Source organism: Lemur catta, chromosome 10 (genome assembly GCF_020740605.2).
Source record: "Lemur catta isolate mLemCat1 chromosome 10, mLemCat1.pri, whole genome shotgun sequence".
Classification (NCBI taxonomy): domain Eukaryota; kingdom Metazoa; phylum Chordata; class Mammalia; order Primates; family Lemuridae; genus Lemur; species Lemur catta.
The window spans coordinates 71,045,460-71,065,793 of record NC_059137.1 but is presented as its reverse complement, the minus strand read 5'-3'; the positions used below and the strand labels follow the sequence as shown (position 1 = coordinate 71,065,793).

Below are 20,334 nucleotides of genomic sequence, written 5' to 3'. Positions count from 1 at the left end.
TTCCTTTTTCCCTTCTTCCCTGCTCTGCTGTTTTTTTCTTTTTTTCCATCTTTACTATTCTCTATCCATAGCACTTCCCACCATCTGACGTATTTTTTGTTTCTTATTCATTTGATTATTACCAGTCTCCCTGTGGTAGACTGCAAAATATGACAACAAATTCTTTATATTTACTTCTATTGAGAGGTAAAACATATATCTCCACCTCTTGAAGCTGGGCTTGGCCCTGTGACTTGTTTTAACCTATGGGATATTAAGCCACAAGCAGAAATTTGAAGAAGACCTGCACATGGAAGCTTTCTCTCTCTAGCTGCTGGGATACCTCCTTGTCACTGTGGGAAGAAGCCTAAGCTCACCTGCTGGGTGGTGAGACACATGGCCAGGTATCCCACCACACCCCATAGCCCAAGCCAGCAGCCAGCACCAACCACCAGGTATGTGAGCAAAGGCATTCTAGACCAGTTGGGCCCAGGTGACCCAGCAGCGGACTGAAGAACCTACCAGTCAACTTACAGCCTCAGAAGTGATAATGATTTTGGTGTTATGCCAGATTTCTGGGTGACTTATTTTGAAGCAAGCTGATACCTTTCTCCTATAAGTATATAAGTTCCAAGAAGGTAGGGATTTTTGTGCACTGCTGCATCTCCAGGGCTTAGTCCAGTGTTCAGCATAGGGTGGGTATTCTAAAATAATTGCAATGAATGTTGAAGGACAGAATGACAGCAAAAGGAAAACTCACAAGTAAAAGAAATGAATAAATGCCAGAGATGGGCCTCCACAGCTGAGAGACTAGAAAGTGGAAGAAAGACTTCCTGGGTTCCCTATAACCCTTGCCTTTTCAGAATTAGGTTGAACAAAATAAGATTTTGACTACTTTGGTAATAGAATATTTTAGCAAAAAAAAAAAAAATTTACACGTTCACATACAGTGTATCAAATCTATTCAAAATAGCTCTAGTTTCATGATGCTTAACTTGCCTAATTCTGCACAACCATGTGACCTTTAGAATATTTTTCACATTATGCAGCATTTACTCTCCGCGTTTTAAGTTGTTCCGATTTTTAACAGATCGCAAAATCGGCGAACCAAATCACTGCATGTTGCTTCAATTCTGTCTTGCCAAAGAAGAAAAATCTGTTGCTTTGGATTCATTTCAACAGTTGGAAATTCAGGCCATCACATTTTAAATCTCAGATGTTCCCCACTGTGTCCACATCACATAAATCAGTGAGCACACAGATACCCACATGTTTGTGAAGCCAGTTCTCTAACAGCTAAAGCACAACACCCTTTGGAAAGGGGAGACAAATTTAAGTGGATTCTGCAGCAGTAGGTTTCATAATTCTAGAAGCACAGTGTGGCCCTCAGAGAAGGCACAGCAAGTTCCACTGGCAAGCAAAAAGAGAGATTCTCTATTAAACAATTTTTTGAAACACAAAATTAATATGTTGCTTTCATTTGATGGGAAAAAATAAAAGACAACCTGCAACATACTAATTTTCTTTCTTCCTGGAAAGAGAAAAAAACCCTGAATTTTCTAAAGAGGATTACCAGTCATTAGTAGGTCTGTCTGAACTCACAGCATAAGTCTCATGGAAGCACTGGAAAGGCCAATACGTAATGTGACGATAAAGAAACAACTCAGAGGAATTAGGCTCTAGAATCTTCAGGGTTTCTTTCCGGAAATCCAAACAACAGAATCACATACACACATTTGCAAATACCTACTATATGGCTTCTGACTTTTTTTTTTTTTTTTGGACACACATAATTACCAATTAATCAGCAAAATGCATACCGGAAATCACTGAAGTCTTCTTATTAAATCACAGGGTTCTTATCTAGAGTATCACATATTACTTTTTTTTCCCCCTTCCATCACATATCTCAGTCTATACTGTGTGCAAAGCAAAGGAGAAAACCATTGAGACTGTACTTTTGTATAATATCAGTCAGTACAGGCAAGGTTCCACTGTGGTAACAAATGACCCCATGAATCTCAGTGACTTGAAACAACAAAAGTTTATTTCTAGCTCATGTTATTATGTCCACTGTGCATTGGCTAGGAGTGATGTTCACTGTACCCTCAAGAATCCAGATTAATGAGGCATCTACCACCTGGGGTACTGCCAATCAACGGGTGCAGATCACCACAAATCACTCTCTGTTAATGATGGGACATGTGTCACTTCTGCTCACATTTCACTGGCCAACAGAAGTCAGTTGGCCACACCTAACCCCAAAGATAGGGATATTAAATTTTATCTCACAGCTGGGAGGAAAACCAGAACTATCCAGTGGAAAGTACTAAAGACTGCTGCAGCCTCTATTACCCCCTGCCTCCTTTTCCACACAGCCATGTATCCATTTCAGAATATGTCTCTGAGGGCATTGCAACTGCAGAGCACTCTTCTAGTGCCATCTGGGACACAAAGATGAATCAGACAGAAATCCTGTCTTTAAGAGGATGACTACCTAGCAGAGGAGATAAAACAGATGACAGATGGATGGGTAGAAGGATAGATAGATAATCTCTAGCTATACATATAGAAATTGCATGCAAGAAGAAAATTTCAAATGCCAATAAAAAGAAGCATATGAGGTTCAATGAAAGTTTAAACAAAGACATTTCCTTCGAGGAACTGACATCTGAGAAGCGCTCTGCAGAGCAAGGAAGATGTGGACATGTGGATGGATGCCCATGCAGTGAGAAGGACATAAGTAGAGGCAGAAAAGCAGGATATGACAGTTCATGTGCAGAGAATGGCAAAATGGTTAGGCTGACTGATGTTTAGAACCTTAAAGAAGGAGGAGGAGGAGGAGGAGGAAGAAGAGAAAGAAAAAGAAGAGGAAGAGGAAGTATTACAGTCTTCTTGACTAGAGGAAAGGAGGAGACAGTGGGAACAGGGTAAGACTTGTGCAGTAGTCAACAAGGAGTGGCAAAAGCTTTAGCTACGGTAGGTCCATCACAATTGAGAGGAGGAAATGATTCTACTTTCAAACCTTACATCCCAGGAGAAAACTCAACTTTCCCATGTCTCTTTTATCTGATGCAGAAGATATAACTCACCTTTCCATCTATCTGCCCAAGCCTGCAGGCCTGGTGATTTGAGGCTTGGATCTGATAAAAGTAAAAGAGGTCAAATGGGGAGAACTATCTCTACTGAGAGACTGGCTTTTGGCCATGTCACCCAACCAAGAGAACATTCTATCATTAAAGGGAGTTAACTCCCAATAAAAATTTGTTCCCTTTGTCCTGAGTTTGTTTCCTATCTCCAAGGATGTTTCTGAAGCCACTCCTTAAGGTCTGAGCTGCAGGGCTTAATTTATGTCTGTTTGTTCGGGAGTCTGCAATCTCTCCCCAACTCCAGATTTAACGTCAATGTTTTGGCCCTTCACAATGGCCAATCCCAGTAGGCCCTGTCATGAACCTCTGCCCGTCACAAGCATCTAATGCCTATTTTATACAGAGGTTTAGGACCCTTCAAGTGCACAAAACCTGCTTATGTTCGCCACTCCCACTACTTCTACACAGTGAAATCCGCCTGTGATCTGAAACCGTTTCTTACTCCGGACCAGGCCCTCCATGGGCAGGGGAACTCTATGCTATTCTTCCCACTGCTCCAATAGACAAAAGACTTCCACTGCCAACCCCAGGAGGATTATCACAGCCAGTGGGGTCCTTGGGGCTCACTGGGATCCACAGAGAAGCAATCCTACTCCTAGGATGATCTGGGACTTGGCTCTCGGAGTGGATGCTGTCACATTGTATACTCTGACTCTCACGCCAAGAATGCTCGTGTAAGTCAAAATCAGAAAGAATGACCCCGCTGATGATGCCAAGGTCTGAAACACTAAAAGATAAGGGTTCGGCTATTTCCCAGGAAGCCTGGACTTTAGAATCCATAGACAAATGACGCATCAATCCTAGATTACTGCTTTTTACCATACCCCTTTACAGAATACGGTCAGCCTTCCTTATTGACCAGAAGCAGAGTTCTTTATAATTTTTGTCCAGTATTCAGATTTATTTTGCATGTTATATACATAGCATGTTTGTAAAATACCTTAGGATTCAACCAATATTTAATGATTACTTATACAGAGCAAGATACCATGCTACATGCTACAGAGTAATAATTAAGTTCCCCATGGGGGCGGGGGAGAAAAACTTAACTATATCAAATTCCCTAAGAGAATTCTGGGCAAACTACCATGGCCATCAGTGAAGTGAAAAATCAGAGCAATTTTATCTACACCTATATTTTACCTACACCTACAGAGCAGGGCATAGAGATGACATTGAGATATGCCTTTAAGAACAGACAGAACTTCCAGACGAACAACAGGTCAGTGAATATTCCAAGTGGAAAGACTGGCACAGAAATAGAAAAGCATTGAGCGTATCTGGTGAACAATGGGAAGGGCAGTCTGGCTTTATTAAGTAAGGGATAGAGCAGGAGAGATGATAGAAAAAGCATTTCAGGACAATTTTTTTATTATTATTATTTCAGAATATCATAGGGGTACAAACATTTTGGTTACATGTAATGCATTTGCCTCATCCAAGACAGGGCTACAAGCGTGCCCGTCCCCCATACACTGTGCTCAGCCTCCATTAGTTGTGAGTTTACCCACTCCCCACCCCCCACCAACCAGCACCCAGTGAATATTACTAGCATGTGAGCACCTCAGTGTCGGTCAGTTAGTACCAATTTGATGGCGAGTACACGTGCAGAACAAATAGTAATAGGTACAGGCCTTTAAAAGCCCAGAGAAGGAGTCCATTTGAATGCACTAGGCAAATGAGAGCTACTGGTGGCTTCTGAACAGGTAAATAACATTACCAAAATTAAGCTTTAAGTTCCTGCTCTCCAACCTCAAGCTTGAGTACTTCTTCCCTGTTAACCAGCCTCCATTTACGCGAGCTGGCCTTCTCGTCCTCTGGGGCCTTTGCATTAGTGATCTCTGCATGGGCCTCACCCCTCGCCACCTGGTTGGTGCTTTCTTAACATTCAGGCATCTGCTCAAGTGTTGCCTCCTCAATGAGCATCCCCGACCAACTAGAGGAGTTCTCTCACTCTTGGTCACATTTTAGTCTGCTAACATTTTGCTTTCCAGCAGCTCTCATCATAATTTGAAATTATTTTATTCACTTCATTAGTGGCTTATGGCTTGTCTCCTCCCACTATGATATGGGCACCCTGTGAGCAGACAGATGCAGCAGCATTGTGCCTGTTAGAATGGCTGATGAACAACAGGTACTCAACAGCTATTTTTAACAGCTTTATTGAGATATAATTCACACACCATATAATTCACCTATTTAAAGTCTACTATTCCATGGTTTTTAGTATATTCACAGAGTTGTGCAAAAATCACCACAATCAATTTTAGAATATTTCACAACCCCCAAAAGTAATCCCACACCCATTAGCAGTCACTCCCCACTCCCCACCAACACTTCCAGCCCGAGGCAACCAATGCTCTACTCTCTGTCTCTATAGATTTGCCAATTCTGGACATTTCAAATAAACAGAATGAAATAATATGTGGCCTTTTGTGCTGGTTCCTTTTACTTAGCATAGTATTTTCAAGGTTCATCCATATTGTAGCATGTATCAGAACTTCATTCCTTTTTATTGTGGAATAATATTCCATTGCATGGATATACAATATTTTATTTATCCATTCATCAGTTGACAGACTGTTCCTTTTTTCTGCTTCTTGGCTATTATGAACAATGTTGCCATGAACATTTGTCTACAAATTTTTTTGTGGACAAGTGTTTTCATTTCTCTTGGGTATACACTTAGGAGTAAAATTTCTGGATCATATAGTAGTTTTGTTTAACATTTTCAAGGAACTGCCAGACAGTTTTCAAAGTGGTCACACAACTTTATATTCCCATGAGCAGTGTATGAGGGTTCCAACCAATTTCTCCACATCTTCATCAATGCTTATAATTATCTTTTTTTTTTTTTTTTTTGAGACAGAGTCTCACTCTATTGCCCAGGCTGGAGTACAGTGATGCAATCATAACTCAGTGCAGCCTTGAACTCCTGGGCTTAAGTGATTCTCCTGCCTCCAGAGTAATTAGGACTACAGGCAAGCACCACCATGCCTGGTTAAGTTTTAGGGGTTTTTTCTTAAATTTTTTGTAGAGATGGGGTCTTGCTATGTTGCCCAGGCTGATCTTAAACTCCTGGCCTCAAACTATTCTCCTGCCTTGGCCTCTCACAGTGCTGGGATTACAGGCATGAGCCGCCGTGCCTGGCCAAGAGTTCTTTATATATTTTAGATCCAAGTCCTCCATCAGATATGATTTGCAAATATTTTCTCCCATTCTGTGTGTTGCCTTTTTACTTCTTGATGGTGCCCTTCAATAACTATTTTGTAAATAAATCAATGAATAGAACTAATCCTTTATGACAAAGAAAACCTTTTACCAGCTCATAAATATGTGACAAATTAGTGGCAAGGCAGGACCCAGAAGGGTGACTCAATTCATCTGTTGTAGGCTTTGCATTTCTTTCACTGGCTCCCAGCATCATTGTCCAACCAGTCCAGAAGAAATGACATCATCCTGTGATGAGTCAAAGAATGCAGCATTTGGCAAATGAGTTCGTAAGGACTAACCAAATAGAAGCACTCCCCAGAGTTAAAAAAATATAAAGAAAAAAGGTTTTGCTGGAAGCTAGCCTGTAATAAATCCTAAGTGGCCTACAATTTAGTTTTCTCTTGAGAAACTCTGAAATTGATGAATGGGGTTCCCCACACACATACACAAACATATTAGTTAAGCACAACTAGAATAGGCACAAGATGAGTATGCAGTATTCTTCTAAATGTATAGTTACGGATATTTGCTTACAAAATTAAAGGCCCTGGGATTATCTCCCCTTCTTGCATGGTATTCAGAATACCCAGCTTTATTTTGGTTGAGAAGCTTTCCACCAGAGAAAACAAGGTACAAGCCTGGGAACATCGATATGGAGAGATCTGGTATATTTTTACAGCTGTAAGACTTTCTCAGTATAGAAAAATACCAGACCTTAAGTACTTACTACAAAAATATCAGCCCTTTAAGTATTTATTTTATATATATATATAAGCAGTTTGTCATAATGGGAAAGGCATCAAGGAAAGGCTTGCTTTTAATAAATCTTAACTAGGTACAATACTGGTATGGTATCCAAAATGTAATTTTCCCAGGATAGAATTAACCTCTTCAATAATGTACAGAAGATTAAAATAGAAACTTAAATGCTTATTTTGTGATGCTAACCCCAAATTAATAATCATATTAACATAAAAACATAGAAAATATTAACCTAATATTATATAGAACAATCTAAAAATGTTATGTACTCTAGAGAGAGTTATCTATAAATAATTTTAAAGACTAGTATTTTAAAATATGTCTATATTCCTATAAGGCAGTCAGGTTTAGGCTAAGAATACATAAAAGACATGTTCAGAACACAGCTTTGTTGGGCTATATATATATATATATATATGGCAAAATACATGACATGTAAATAAATTCTAGCTATACCTATTATAATACAGAGATAGAAAGCAAACTATGTGACAACCTAAGCTGGAAGTCAATCTAACATGTCACATAGTATATACCATTTTAAAATCATCCTTAAATATTATGTTTGGTTTTACATTCTCTGTTTCCACCATTCCCTCTATATTCAGTGTTCAACGAAATCTTCAGTTTTTAAATCAAATATGGGAAGGCACATTTGGGAGTTGAAAGCAGTCACCCATATGTCTGTCTTTAGCCCTTAAGTTGGGACAGGACCTGCAGTGCATATAATAGCACATCAATGTGCAAAGCAAAGATAATACCTACATTTATCCAAGGAGAATTGAAATACGGTGTAAACTTCATGTTTATCTGCCCAGTGGATACACCAGCACAAATTACTTGGCATCCTCATCTTTTCCATACTGATAACACTTCCAACATCCCAGATTCAGTTTCTTGACTCTTTCCAACCCACCACCCTTTCCCTGTTCTCTATCTGGTCAGCCCACCTACATCTTCACACCTGGGACCTTACCATCAAGTAGAACAACTCTAGTAGCTTACAAAACAAACGGAAAAAATACCCTCTGGGATGGCTCTCATCTTTACGCTTCTACCACTCTTACCACACTGGCTGTCCATTTTTATTTTGAACTTAAAGCCCCTACACCAGCCCTATTCCTTGGTCCACCAGTCCTAGTTTGGCCTCACCACGGTGCTCACAGCCTGTACACTGTGGTCAGCCATCTCAGAGATGCCCCATGCCCCCCCCCACTATTCACCCCCTAGTTCCTCAGAGTCTCTCTTTTTGCCTTCACCCCTGTTCTGGTAAATTCTAACTCCCTGTTTCGTTTTTTTCTAATCTCAGGCTCCTGAGCATTAGAGAGGAAGGCACAAAACAATACAGACTGGTTCATTGTTTCACTCATTCATTTAAACACTACTTACAGAGCAATGACTAAGTACAGGCAGCAAATAACCTCATTGCTATTTGGCAATTCTTTTTACAGTCATCAATCATTGATTATCATCAGCATTTCCTAAAAATGCTCCAAAATAATACTGGAGCATCTGGACATCAATTTCACCCAGTTTCTCCAACTGCTCTGCAGGTGGACTTCATCTCTTAAGTGACTAATGAGATCAAGGCCACTCTACAGACATGCTCACTTCCTTTTCTCCCCAGCGTGAACTCTGCCTCTCCACTCATCTTTCATTCCTCTTTAATCTCAGAGGCACCAGTGTTCCTCTTCCTTTCCAAACCTATTCTTTACTCCTCTCTCCTAAGCCCTTCATACCTGCTGTCTCACATGCCCACTGTGCTTCTCCTGGGCCACACACTGTCACAGGTGCAAGGGATACAATCACAAATGAGGCACCAGCCTGCTCTCTAGGCGTTCACCAGCTAGTACAAGGACAGGTGTATAATTTACACACACACACATACACACAGAGATATTCATACAATTAGGGTGACTATATCATTTCTCTTTCAAACTCAGATATGTTTGAGAGTGAAAGGGGATGTGAAAAATAATTAATGGGGTCAACTGATTTACTGCAAGTTTAAAAATTTTTCTAAACAAGAAATAACTGACATTTACTGAGTATACAGTAGGTGCCAGGTACTATTCTAACTACTTTTAATATAATCTTCACAACAATCTTATGAGGGAATTACTCTTACTATATCCTTTTCACACATGAAGAAACAGATACAGAGAGCTTGAGATGTTTGCCTAGGGTCCCCCAGGTGGGACGTGGCAGCATTAGGATTCAAACTCTTTTAATTCTACACTTATGATCCGAACTACTCTGGTGCAAAGTAGGTGGGTAGGTAGGTAGAAGCAGACGTGCAATGAATGCTTTTGTATTTACTTTCTCTACTGCCCCACAACCCAACTTCCACTCCACTATTCAACCAAGCATTGGTGCTAAGAGCACTGGAGACATCCTTATTACCTAATCCACACCCTACTGGACTTAGATGTGTTTCAGAATTCAGAATTCTTCAGGTGAGGAAAGTACAACAGGGCACGTAGTAGACCTTCGATATAGCTTCTTGTCCTACATGATAATGTTGAAAAACTCCTAGCCTAGGCATTTAGGGCCTATGTAATCTGATTTGTAGTGGGGTTTTTCCTTGTCCCATATCTGGTTTCCCTTATTCTAGTACCAGCATCCCATTTTCCTTTGGGGAGCTGTCCCTCCCCAGCTGGTGGACTGCCATCAAAGGTCAACATTTCCTTCCCTTCAAGAGTAGACATGTGACCCAATCTGACCCGCTCAAATACTGCTACCCCCTTGGACAAAGTGATCGGCCCAAATGTGGGAATATGACCCCACTCAATGATCAGGACCAATTAGAGTCTTTTTCAGGGGTTAATGTCAATACTGGGTAAAAAAGGTACCAAGAATCATATGAACTTTGCCGCTTTGTGGAAAGCGCCTGAGAATGAAGCTAACATAGGGAAATGCAGAAACAGCGACATTAGCGCTGCCTCTGGCTTTTCAGCTTAGACAGCCCACAATCACGATTTTTTAAACTCTTGGATTTAGTGTGTTTCAGAATTTAGAATTCTTCAGTTGAGAAAAGTACAATGGGGCACATACTGGAGTATATTATATACACCTCTACCTGGATCAAGAACATCCCCATTAATCAAACTCATTAATATTTCTGCAACAAAAGAAATGAATGCCCTAATTAATGTCAGTTTACGTCAGGACAGGTTTTGTCATAAGGAAGGTGTAGATCAGGTAAGATCTGGTTACAAAAAACGTTCAGCTTCTGTTTTTCAGAACTGCACACGAAGGCATGTGGATCTGTTTAAACCGAGAAATTCCCTGTTTCCTTATCTGCTTGCTTGTTAGTTTTACTTAAGCAATATGAGGTTGGCTTTTCGACACTTGCACCTGAAAGAGTCCCATCTATATTTCTCCTGGGCCAATCTGTGTGTCAGTTTTATTTCCCACTACTCTTATATATGTATTTTGATTCTTTGAATAAAAAAAAATCTTGCAGGCTCCACATTATGTATATCTTATAAACCAGCGCTGTCTAACCAGGAGATGAGGAGCTTTGCTTGGCTGATTTTCTTGTCAGTTGCTCCAGCCCCAGACCTATCTTCACAGCTCTTAGGGAAAAGGCGTAACTATTGCACCCTCTTAGGAGAGAATCAGGCACAACAGGGACTCCTCTCCCTTCCAGCCCCCCCTTATAACCTCAGGGTTGTAACCTCAGGTTATAACCTCAGGGGCAATCACAAGAATCTGGAAAATCGCAAATTGCTTCACTACAGAAACCCTCACTAACAACAATACTCTCCTATTTTCCTTTGAGCAGCCTTTGCATCTCCTTGGTGTCCTTACAGATCATGCAATGCTCCCTATGCCTTATTTTAGTTATATACGCAAATTGATTTTTCACAGAAATCCTGTGAGGTGGATGGAGCAGGTTATTATGGTCCCTTATTTGAAAAATGAGGAAGTGAGGGTCAGGTTGGTTAATAAAAGGAAAGATGCCGGAGTTTCACGCAAACCTGACTCCTAGTCATGTTTTCTTTCTGGTCTCACTTTACTCCCAGGATTAACTCAAACTGAAGAGTTTATTGGCATTGATTGTTCTTCCCTGGTCCCCTTAGACATAGAGATGTATAATCTGTTGAAACTAATGAGAACATTGCATGAGTAATTTTACTCTAAACTACATGCAAATTTTATTTTGAAAAAAATAAAAATTAACTGACATACGTATATATATAACTGATATACATATATTTTTTATAGCATGCATGAATATCTAAAAGCATTTATTTTTACCAGCCAGGAAGCCAAAGTCAACTTCCTTATCATTGAATCCAACCTGAATTAACTGAATAGTAAAAGTCCCAAGGCAGAGCAATGCCTGGAGATACTTTAGCTTGGGGAAAACCCAGACACTGCTTCGCATAACTTGAACTGACCACAACACAAATACCCCTCCCTGCCCAGGGGATATTTCTGGGTCAGGACTCCCTCTCTCAGCCAGAGTCAGACATTGCTGAAAATTTTCCCAGCATACTACCCTTTTTCTCTGGCTGACCTTTAAGGTTAGGACCTCTGGCTATAAGCCCATGAAAGACAGTGATAAGGCAAATTCAGCCGCCTTTGGGCTCACAAAAATGCAGTTTTTCATTTCAAACAGTCCCCCCCAATTCCCAAATGACCACATACAAGCCACTCCTTGCTATGAGGTTAACGCAACAGACCCACCATCTGTTGGGTGCACTCTGAATTGCTTTTTCTATGAAAGGTTCCTCTACCTTCTATTTACCTCATCGTAAGAAATATGCATGTGAAGAGTGGCAAGCAGAGGTCAGGGCTGAGGTTTCTGGGTGAGAAGAGCTGCCCTGTGCAAAGCCAGATACATCACACAGGGATCAACATGGGACTACAACATCAATTTACTCTTCTGTTTACAAAATGCCTAAGAATTTACTGGCGGGGCACAGTCCACTCCCTTACAACCCATTAGACTAGCCGTGGCCCCTAAGCATCCAGAACTCACTCCCTATTGCAAATCAACATTTCAAGCACGTATATTACTCATAGGTCAAAATTAACCAGCAGGGTAGGAGGCCTACACGACATCTCTGAACAACGTTCCTCCTTCTAGAATATTTCTTCCTAACTACTCAAAAAATGCTTCCTCCAACTTTACTCATACAAACTACATTCAGAATCAAGTAAGATATAAATTCAAGTATGATTTAACATAATTCTTTAGATATTTTTCTTCCCTTTTCTTCCATCTCCTATAATATATCCTACAATATTTAATGGGATATAACAAGAATCAATGAGGGAAGAGAGCGCAGCTATGGGAAATCAGCCATAATTGTCTAGAATCCAACATAAAACTATTTTTAAACTATTTTAAATTGTGAGTTGAAATGGAAAATCATTTTCCCTGTCTACAAGCTATGATTTAGCTTCTTCTAACTCAGCCATCAAAAACTTATTTTCCTCACCTTCACATTTTGCATCTCCCATTTTAAAAATGTCTTCCTTTCTCTATATCAAAAAGTTTGGATCTCATTTATTTCAACCTTTCTCTTCGGATTCAGATTCAACAAACCTTTCACTGCAAGCCTAACTATGTGCTGAGCAATGCATAGTTAACTCACTCTATTATCTAGAGATTTATCATTTTACAGATGAAGGAACAGGGACTCCATTAAGTTCAGTGACTTTCCTGCTTTCACAGCCTCGAAAGTGGCCTCTCCAGAGTTTCCAAGTCCACATGCTGTCAGTGGGGGCTCCAGGTAAAATATTTCCTCAGTATGGCTGGCATTCGGTTTTATCCTTCTGGGGTCTTGTTCAAGATAGGGCATATAGTTTGGGGAGAGGGTTTTGCTACTGGTATTCTCAAGCCTGAAATCAAGGATTATAAGCAACTCACAGAAGGATAAATACAGCTATTGCACATTGCAAGCAATCTGTTCACAGGGGGCTCTTCTCCCTGGATTCAAATAACCAGACATTAATTCCTCTTCATAGATTTACTCTAAACAAAGGCCCACAATTAACAATATTTCAGGTCTTATTCCTTTACATTATTTCAGTTCTCTAACCAGTAGATTGTTAGCTCAATGGGTCAGAGCACAGCATTAGTGAGAGAGGACAAAGGCCTCTTCTTCCATCCCCCGTGCAGGCCAACAGACATGCACACCTCCTACCCTTAGCCAGCCCAGCAGGTGCTGCTCAGCCTGGGTCCTAAGAGGGCTTGTAGTGAGAGCTTGCAGGAGAAGAAAGGCAGGGCATTCCATAGCTGACTCTAATACCAAGCAAAATATGATACATGCTGACATGACAACTACTAACAATGATTGTGGTTAAGTATCAGTTCAGAATTTCAAGGCATAAGCATTCACAAAATATAAATATTTTATGAAAACCTACCAAAACATAATGCTATCTCTATAACCAAAGCCAAGGAAACCCCCATTTTTGTTCCCTTCCAGAAATCAAGCTCGTCCTTTTTGCTTGTTTGTTTGCTTCCTTTTTGTGTTACTCTGCACATCTTATCTTTTATGAACTGAAGAGGCATGCCAATTATTTTCCATAGAAATCTCCAGGCCAGAAATTTTAACTCTAGTGGCTAAGATGCTACACAAAACATTACATTGATATTCTGAGTAGATGGTCAAAACTGTACCTTTATAGTGGTAAAAATTCACTAGCTTACTCACCTAGAAGAATATCATACTGAAGATACCCAAAACACTACTAGTACAGTAAATGACTTTAGAAATAATAACAGATTTCAGTTCCCACCTGCTACACAGGCGATGAGACAGACCCCAAGCCCAAATGGGTACAAACAGGAGAACATTCCAGAGACATTTGCTAATTAGTTACTGCCCTCAACTGATCCACAGCTGGCTTATTGAAGGAAAGAAGTAACAAAAGGATGTCTCAAGTGTTAAAAGGTCAGAGCAGTAAAGAATGAATAAGAAATACATTTGGCCCTTACAGTGCAATGATATTGCACGTGTGAACTCAATTTACTACCCTAAAGACTTAGCATAGGCTTAAGTCCCTTTGATCTACAGAGGAAATGCTTTACACTGTAGAATAGCTGATCTTTTTACACTGGTTCAAGGGGTCTTCTGTAACCTCTATAAGCACTAAATTTCCTCACTGGCGTTGTAAAAACCACAATAAATAGTACTTGGTGTTACTTGTACGTAAACTTTCGTAGTATTGCTTTCTAAATGAAAAGCCATTCTGAATCTTCATTATAAGGCCCTTTGTAAAAAGTCAGGCAGAGGTTGCAGGCCATTGTAATGTTTGCTTGTTCAAAAGTGGGTCGGGTGACAATTTCTCCCCTCTCACTATGCCAGATTCTGCAATATCTAAGTTCTACTTAATTAGTGCAGAAAGACACAGGTGTTTCTGCCCTTGCAAGCCATGAAGTTTTTTATAAATTCAGGTTTGTTTGAACTAAATATCTGTGAATTAAGAATGGATATTTGCTTCCAGTCTACTGAGCCATTAAATCAGAATTCAGGGAAATGGGGATTTTATTTTCTTCCTCTTTCCCCCTCATAGAACGGAGGGGTTCCCTAAAAGGCTGGATCCGTGGGGGACTGGGCCTGAAGGAGAAAGTCCTAGGTCTGAATCATGGCTTTGCCATTGTCTAGGTGGCTGACCCTGTGGGTGTCAAATTCTCAAGAGTCTTAGTTTCCTAATCTGCTGTATGTGAAGTAATAGTCACCAAACGAGGTCATTTTGAGAGTAAGAAAGAAGGCTATGTGTAAGAACTTATTCTTCCAAATATGCCTGGCATACGGAAGATGCTCAGTGTTAGCCGAACCTGATAGATAAGTCTTCTGGAAAGATCAACGTGACTACTTTCAGTGCTAGTCTTCCCAGTTACACTTCTGGGGTATATACAGCGCCCAACTTTAAGTTCATATAGAAAAACCTGAACGGACTCTGTGTTTTCTTCCAGAGAAAAAGAAGCCAATCGAATCCTAACAAGCCATTAGAATGGAACTCTTCTGCAGATGACAGGCACTCAGGCAACAAAATCTGGCTGGCTTCCCTTACTTCCTTGGGGGCAGGGAAGATACAAACCATGCCCCTTGCCCTAGTCACAGTCCTCCGCAGGGCTGGCTTCTCTGGAATATATCCGCCCTCTGGGCGGGCAAAGAGCAGGACCTCGCGCTCCAGCTCCTCTGAACCCTCCCGCGCTCCCCAGCTCTGCCTCCTCTCCTGATATCACGTCCCCCAGGCAGCCGGGGAGGGGGGTCCCCGCGTTCCTGGGTGTGGAACTCAATGGCCTCAGAAACTGTGTGTTCTTGCTCCACCGGCAACTGCCGGCACCTTCTCTCCCTTCCCCCTGGCACCGCACGCACGGTGCGTGCACCCCGAGCAGTCCCCAAAGCGCGCCCATCACCCTGGCCTTCCATCCCAGCGGAGTCTCCCCTGATCCCGGCCAAGGCCCCCTCCTCGGGTCAGCCCCAGAGAAGCTTACAGTGGGGGAGCATCAACCCACTTACCCAGCCCTCTCCACCCCCATTTCTCTCAGGGGCATCGGGGGAACAGAACGAGGAAGCCAAGACCATTTAGCCCGGAGTACCTGCAAATCTGTTGCGCTTCCAATCATCCCCATAACATCACCTCAATTTATTGCCATTTTCCCCCAGCAGGGCAGTTCTGCCAAAAGCCCGCGAGCAGCACCCCACGGAAACCCCGCGCCCCTGCTGCCCGCCCAACTCTCGCCCACAGCTCAGGCTCCCCGTCTTCCTGAAGCAGAACCCAGTCAGCGGGTTTCAGAAGTTCCCCACCTCCCCGCCTCCAACCCCTTCCCGGGAGCCCCCAGGCGGATCCGGCTCAAGGCGAGGAAGCGGGGAGGTCTCCCCCAAATCTGCGCTCACCCCGAGTCCCGCCCCCCTTTTCCCTACCCCTCCTCTCTCCTCCCCTCCAGCTCCAGACCCCGCGCCCCCAGCGTCTGCAGCGCCAGCGGATCTCTCGCCCGAGAAGAGGAAACTTCTTTCTGGGCTAAATTCAGGTCCGAGCAGGAAAGGGTTTCCCCTCCCCGCCGGCACCAGGGGCGCGCTCACCTCCTAACCCCCCAAAGACCTCATTTCCCCTTCTCCCCACGCCCACCCTCTGCGCCGTTTCCTCAGGCTACTAGTGCTATTTAGAATTTCCAGGTCAAAAGGTCCATTCGTGTCTGAAATCCCCACGGGGGCACTCCGGATCGTTCCAGAGACCCTACCAGTCCCGCGTGGCTCGCAAAAGGCAAGTAAACAAAACACGAATCCCGGCAACTTTGGGGTGTGTGTGTCTGTGTGCGAGAGAGAGCGCGCGAGAGGCAGAGCATCGCCCCAGAGTTAGGGCAACAGCTGCGGGAGCACATCTGGAAGAGGGGGAGGGGGTCGACGCGGAGGGGACAAGAAGCCCCCAGCAGCTTCAGGGCTGAGGGCCCGGCCAGCCTGTGGTTCGTTCGTTCGTTACCTGTCCTATGTTGATGAATCCGTACTTGCTGGCTATGCGATCGGCCTCCGGGAAGCCGCCGGTGATTTTGACTGCCCAGTGGTTGGTGTAGACGCGCGTCCGGCACACGGGGAGCAGGCAGCCCCCGAGCAGCGCCAGCACACACAGCAGGTCCAGCCGTCCCGGGCAGCAGCAGCGGCTCCCCCAGCCCATGGTCCCGGCGCCTCGCTGCTCCCCCGCTCGCTGGCTGGCTCCGCGCACTAAGCGGCGCGCACAACTAACTTCTCCGGCCTGGGCCGCCCCGGCGCGCGGCCCCGGGCGATCGGCAGGAGGCGGCGAGCCCCGGCAGGGAGCAGAGCAGCGAGCCCCGCACCGGCTCCTAGACCATTCCTGGGGCTGCGGGGACCTGTGCTCCCTGCTCTGCGGCCCGCGGGGCGGTCGGTGGTGCTCCCTGGCTCCGGAGTGGGGCGGGCGCCCTCCGCAGTTGGGTCTCGTCCGGCTCGGCTCCCGGACTCTCCGACTAGCTCTCGCTCCTCCCGGGGCCCCCGAGCGCGACGGAGATGGCCGGCGGGGGCGGTTGCAGGCAGCGGCCGGGCGCCCCCTCTGCTGGCCCGGGCTCCGAGCGCTCGCTTGCTCGCTCCCTGCGCTCCCTCTGGCTCGGAGCAGCGCGCGGGGACTCTGAGTGGCAATGGCAGCAGCGCCTGCTCTGCATAAATGACTCCCCCACCCCTTAACACCCCTCCTTTCCCACATCCCCCTCCTCCTCTCCCTCCTCCTCTCCCTCCTCCGCCCTCCCGAAAGCGGCCGCAGCCAGGCGCCAACCAGGTCCTAGCGCCTCCGGCTTCTCCCAGCTGTAACCTCCAGGGTCCGGGGCAGCAAAGGCCAGTCTTTCCAAAAGGCTGAGAGGTCTTGGTGTTACCCCGTTTTCTCCCCTCCCTGCTGGATGTGTATGAATTTACCACCACTTCCCGAAAGATTACAGAGATATATACGCGGGCGCGAGTTAAGCGCCCCGAAGATTCATTCATCCTCGCTCTAAACGTCCTTAAACAACTAAGCATTTGAGGAGGTCACTTGCGTGTCAATTGTCGAACAAATAACCCGAGATTTTCAGTTCGTTAATTCTTCATGCTTTTCAGCAACTGTTTATTTTACACATTCTGCTCCCGGGAGAAGCTACCACACAGGACGGTAAATCGCATCGACTCTTACGAAAGCCAACCACCCTGGCTCCAAAGCCAAGTCTGTTGCCTGCTGACTTTCGAAATCAGCGCATCCAATACTACGCAACGCCACGGGAGAGTAAAATTCCAGCCGTGGAATTGAGGAAAGATGTTTCTATGAATATTTGGTATGCAAGTGGATGGAGATGTTGGGCCAAGGGAATAACTTCATTCATTTGTTGGATTGCGTCTGATGAGGGCTTCTTTTTCTCCACCAAGGGGAAAGTTTAACAACTTTTCCAAGCACTGCCCTGTAACAGTGAAAGACTTTAATATAAAAAGGACCACAGAGGAAGTTCAGATGAAATATGTGGCCGAGTCATTTTCTTTACTGTATCTTACACTGTGACTGCAGAAGGCAGGAGGAGCTAGGATTAACCCTTTTCTGGCTTCTCCTTTACAATCTCCCTGCCTTTTTGGAGTGGGGGTGGGGAAGGGGGTGACTTAAGGTGAAAAGAAAAATTACCCCTTCTGAAATAATTCAACTAGCCTTAAAACTATTTATTGTATCCCTAACTGCTGCTCCCTTTTGTCTCCGCCTTCCAACCTTTATCTTTTTAACTGTTAGTTAAGTGTGTTTAAGATTAATTAGCCCATCACACCTATAGCTTTGGGTAACCATTCTTTTATCAGAAACATACCTGCAAACTTAAAATTCCACTAGCACCTTGTAGAATACCATTTTATGACATTTTACGCATTGTGTAAGGTATGCTATATTATGTAATCTTAAAAACAACCCCACAAAAATGACATTATCCCCATATTACTGATGAAGAAGTAGAAGATCAGAAGAACTAAATCATTTGCAGAAGGGCATGTATTTTGTTCATTTATTTATTCGACTGGCTCAGTGCATCTGTCATGAGCAGCCAGCATGTCCCATGCGTTGTGCCAGACTCTGGAGAAAAGGGAGGGGGAGAAGCAGGGGAGACACAAAAGATTAGAGGACTTCAGACTCTCTGAATATTCTAGAGTAAATGTGGTTTATTATTATTATTATTTATAAGTGGAAAAGTATAAGCACCATTGTCAGGTTTTAGAGTTTTGGTACAGTCTCACTACTGGCCAAGACCCTTGGACACACCTCTTCCTCCTTCCCCAACCATGGAGTCTAGAAAGTTGACAGTTTGTTACATCACTGTTAACTGCCTCTCTGACCATCTGCATCTTTGCATAGGAACACTGGATTCTCCCTCTAGAAGCTGATGTGTTTTAGATGGGATGAGAAGAGCAGTCTCCTTTTCTTTCAGAATTGTGGGCATTTGCCGTCAGGCGGGAGAGAGAGCCTGTCTGACCATGATCCACAGAAGGGTGGCCACAGCACAAGGTACTTCATGAGTCAAGTTTAAAGCATGCCTGTGGGTTTCTCTCTGAGACTCTGGGACTGCTATTGTTTAGGACTACAAAGGCAGCACAAAATGCTTCTCTTTCAAAGCCATGTTGCCTCTGGGCTTCAGATTATGAATGAAATGAGAAGGAATCACTCCATCTGGTCTTCTGAGGCCTGCAGGTTGTTTTCTTGGGGGTGGCAAAATTAGTCATTAATATTTTTTTCTCCATGGTGTCTTTCTCTTTTTCTTTCTACTAACACTCTTGCCTTCTGCAAGCACGCCCTGGTTGACACACACAAACATAACATTCACTGCATTGAACATGAGAGAGAATTGGAAAATGAGGTAGGAAGTGGGTAAACCACTTCTCTACTTTGTAAACCAATCCCTGGGCCAGCATTTAGCTTACTCAAAGGGCATATTCTTTCATTTGGATGCATGTGTATTTAAAAGGGAAAACCCTAGCTCTGTTTTTTTAAAAAAAGATTTGAAACCCTGATTCATCTGTTAAATCAAATGTATGAATGTGGATTCATCCCTCTTACTGTCCATAGCTTTTGCAGTTATCTTCCTGTTCCATCATAAGTACATTCTCAAAAAGTATGATTCCTAAACCTAAAGTATATCAAAGTATCTCTCTTCCGTTGACGAATAGGCACTCTCTGTTTCCTGCTTTGGGATTTACCTTAATGAACTCATTAGCTATTAGCTTCCTTGGGTAAAACCCTGTTTGCCAAGAATGAAGCTTCCAGATAAAGACCAATAGCTATAGCAAATAACTTGTCCTTAGGCTCTATCGGTTATGACAGTCTTACTACAAATGCCTCAGTAGCCAAAGAAAGGAAAACCTGATAGAACAGTAGTGATTAGTGCAAAATCATCACTGACTTTGGAAAAGAAGCTCAAATTCAAGTCTTGCATGAATGTTTTCTTTTTGTATGCAAAGAATACCACCGCAAAATTTGACCATTGACTCTTCCTTTGTAATGTGGCATACAGAAGGAAACCTGGCAGCTTTAAGTTTTAGTCTGCCTTATACTTAGCAACATATTACTTGATAATGAGGCCCCACGAGTGTTTGGCCTCTCTGTCAAGGTCACTTAGAGCTCTAAAAGAAAATTTCACTGAAATAAATGAACAGAAATCTAAGCAGTTTAGTAGAAGGAGAAGTGAACAAGAATACCATAAAGACCCATCTTGAAACTCTGCAAACTGGAGAAGATTATTGTTGGAAGAGTTTGCCTG

At 43.3% G+C, this 20,334-nt stretch overlaps 1 protein-coding gene across 3 annotated transcripts in view; it reads right to left on the bottom strand.

The window, feature by feature from the left end:
- Positions 1-17,280, bottom strand: part of PCSK5 (proprotein convertase subtilisin/kexin type 5) — a 409,990-nt gene extending 392,710 nt beyond the window's left edge. For all 3 annotated transcript variants that reach the window (XM_045562588.1, XM_045562586.1, XM_045562587.1), the window contains exon 1: positions 16,554-17,280. In XM_045562588.1, the coding sequence (XP_045418544.1) occupies positions 16,554-16,745 (192 nt within the window). In that variant the 5' untranslated portion in view covers positions 16,746-17,280. The remainder of the gene's footprint in view (positions 1-16,553) is intronic.
- Between the last annotated feature and the right edge of the window lie 3,054 nt (positions 17,281-20,334).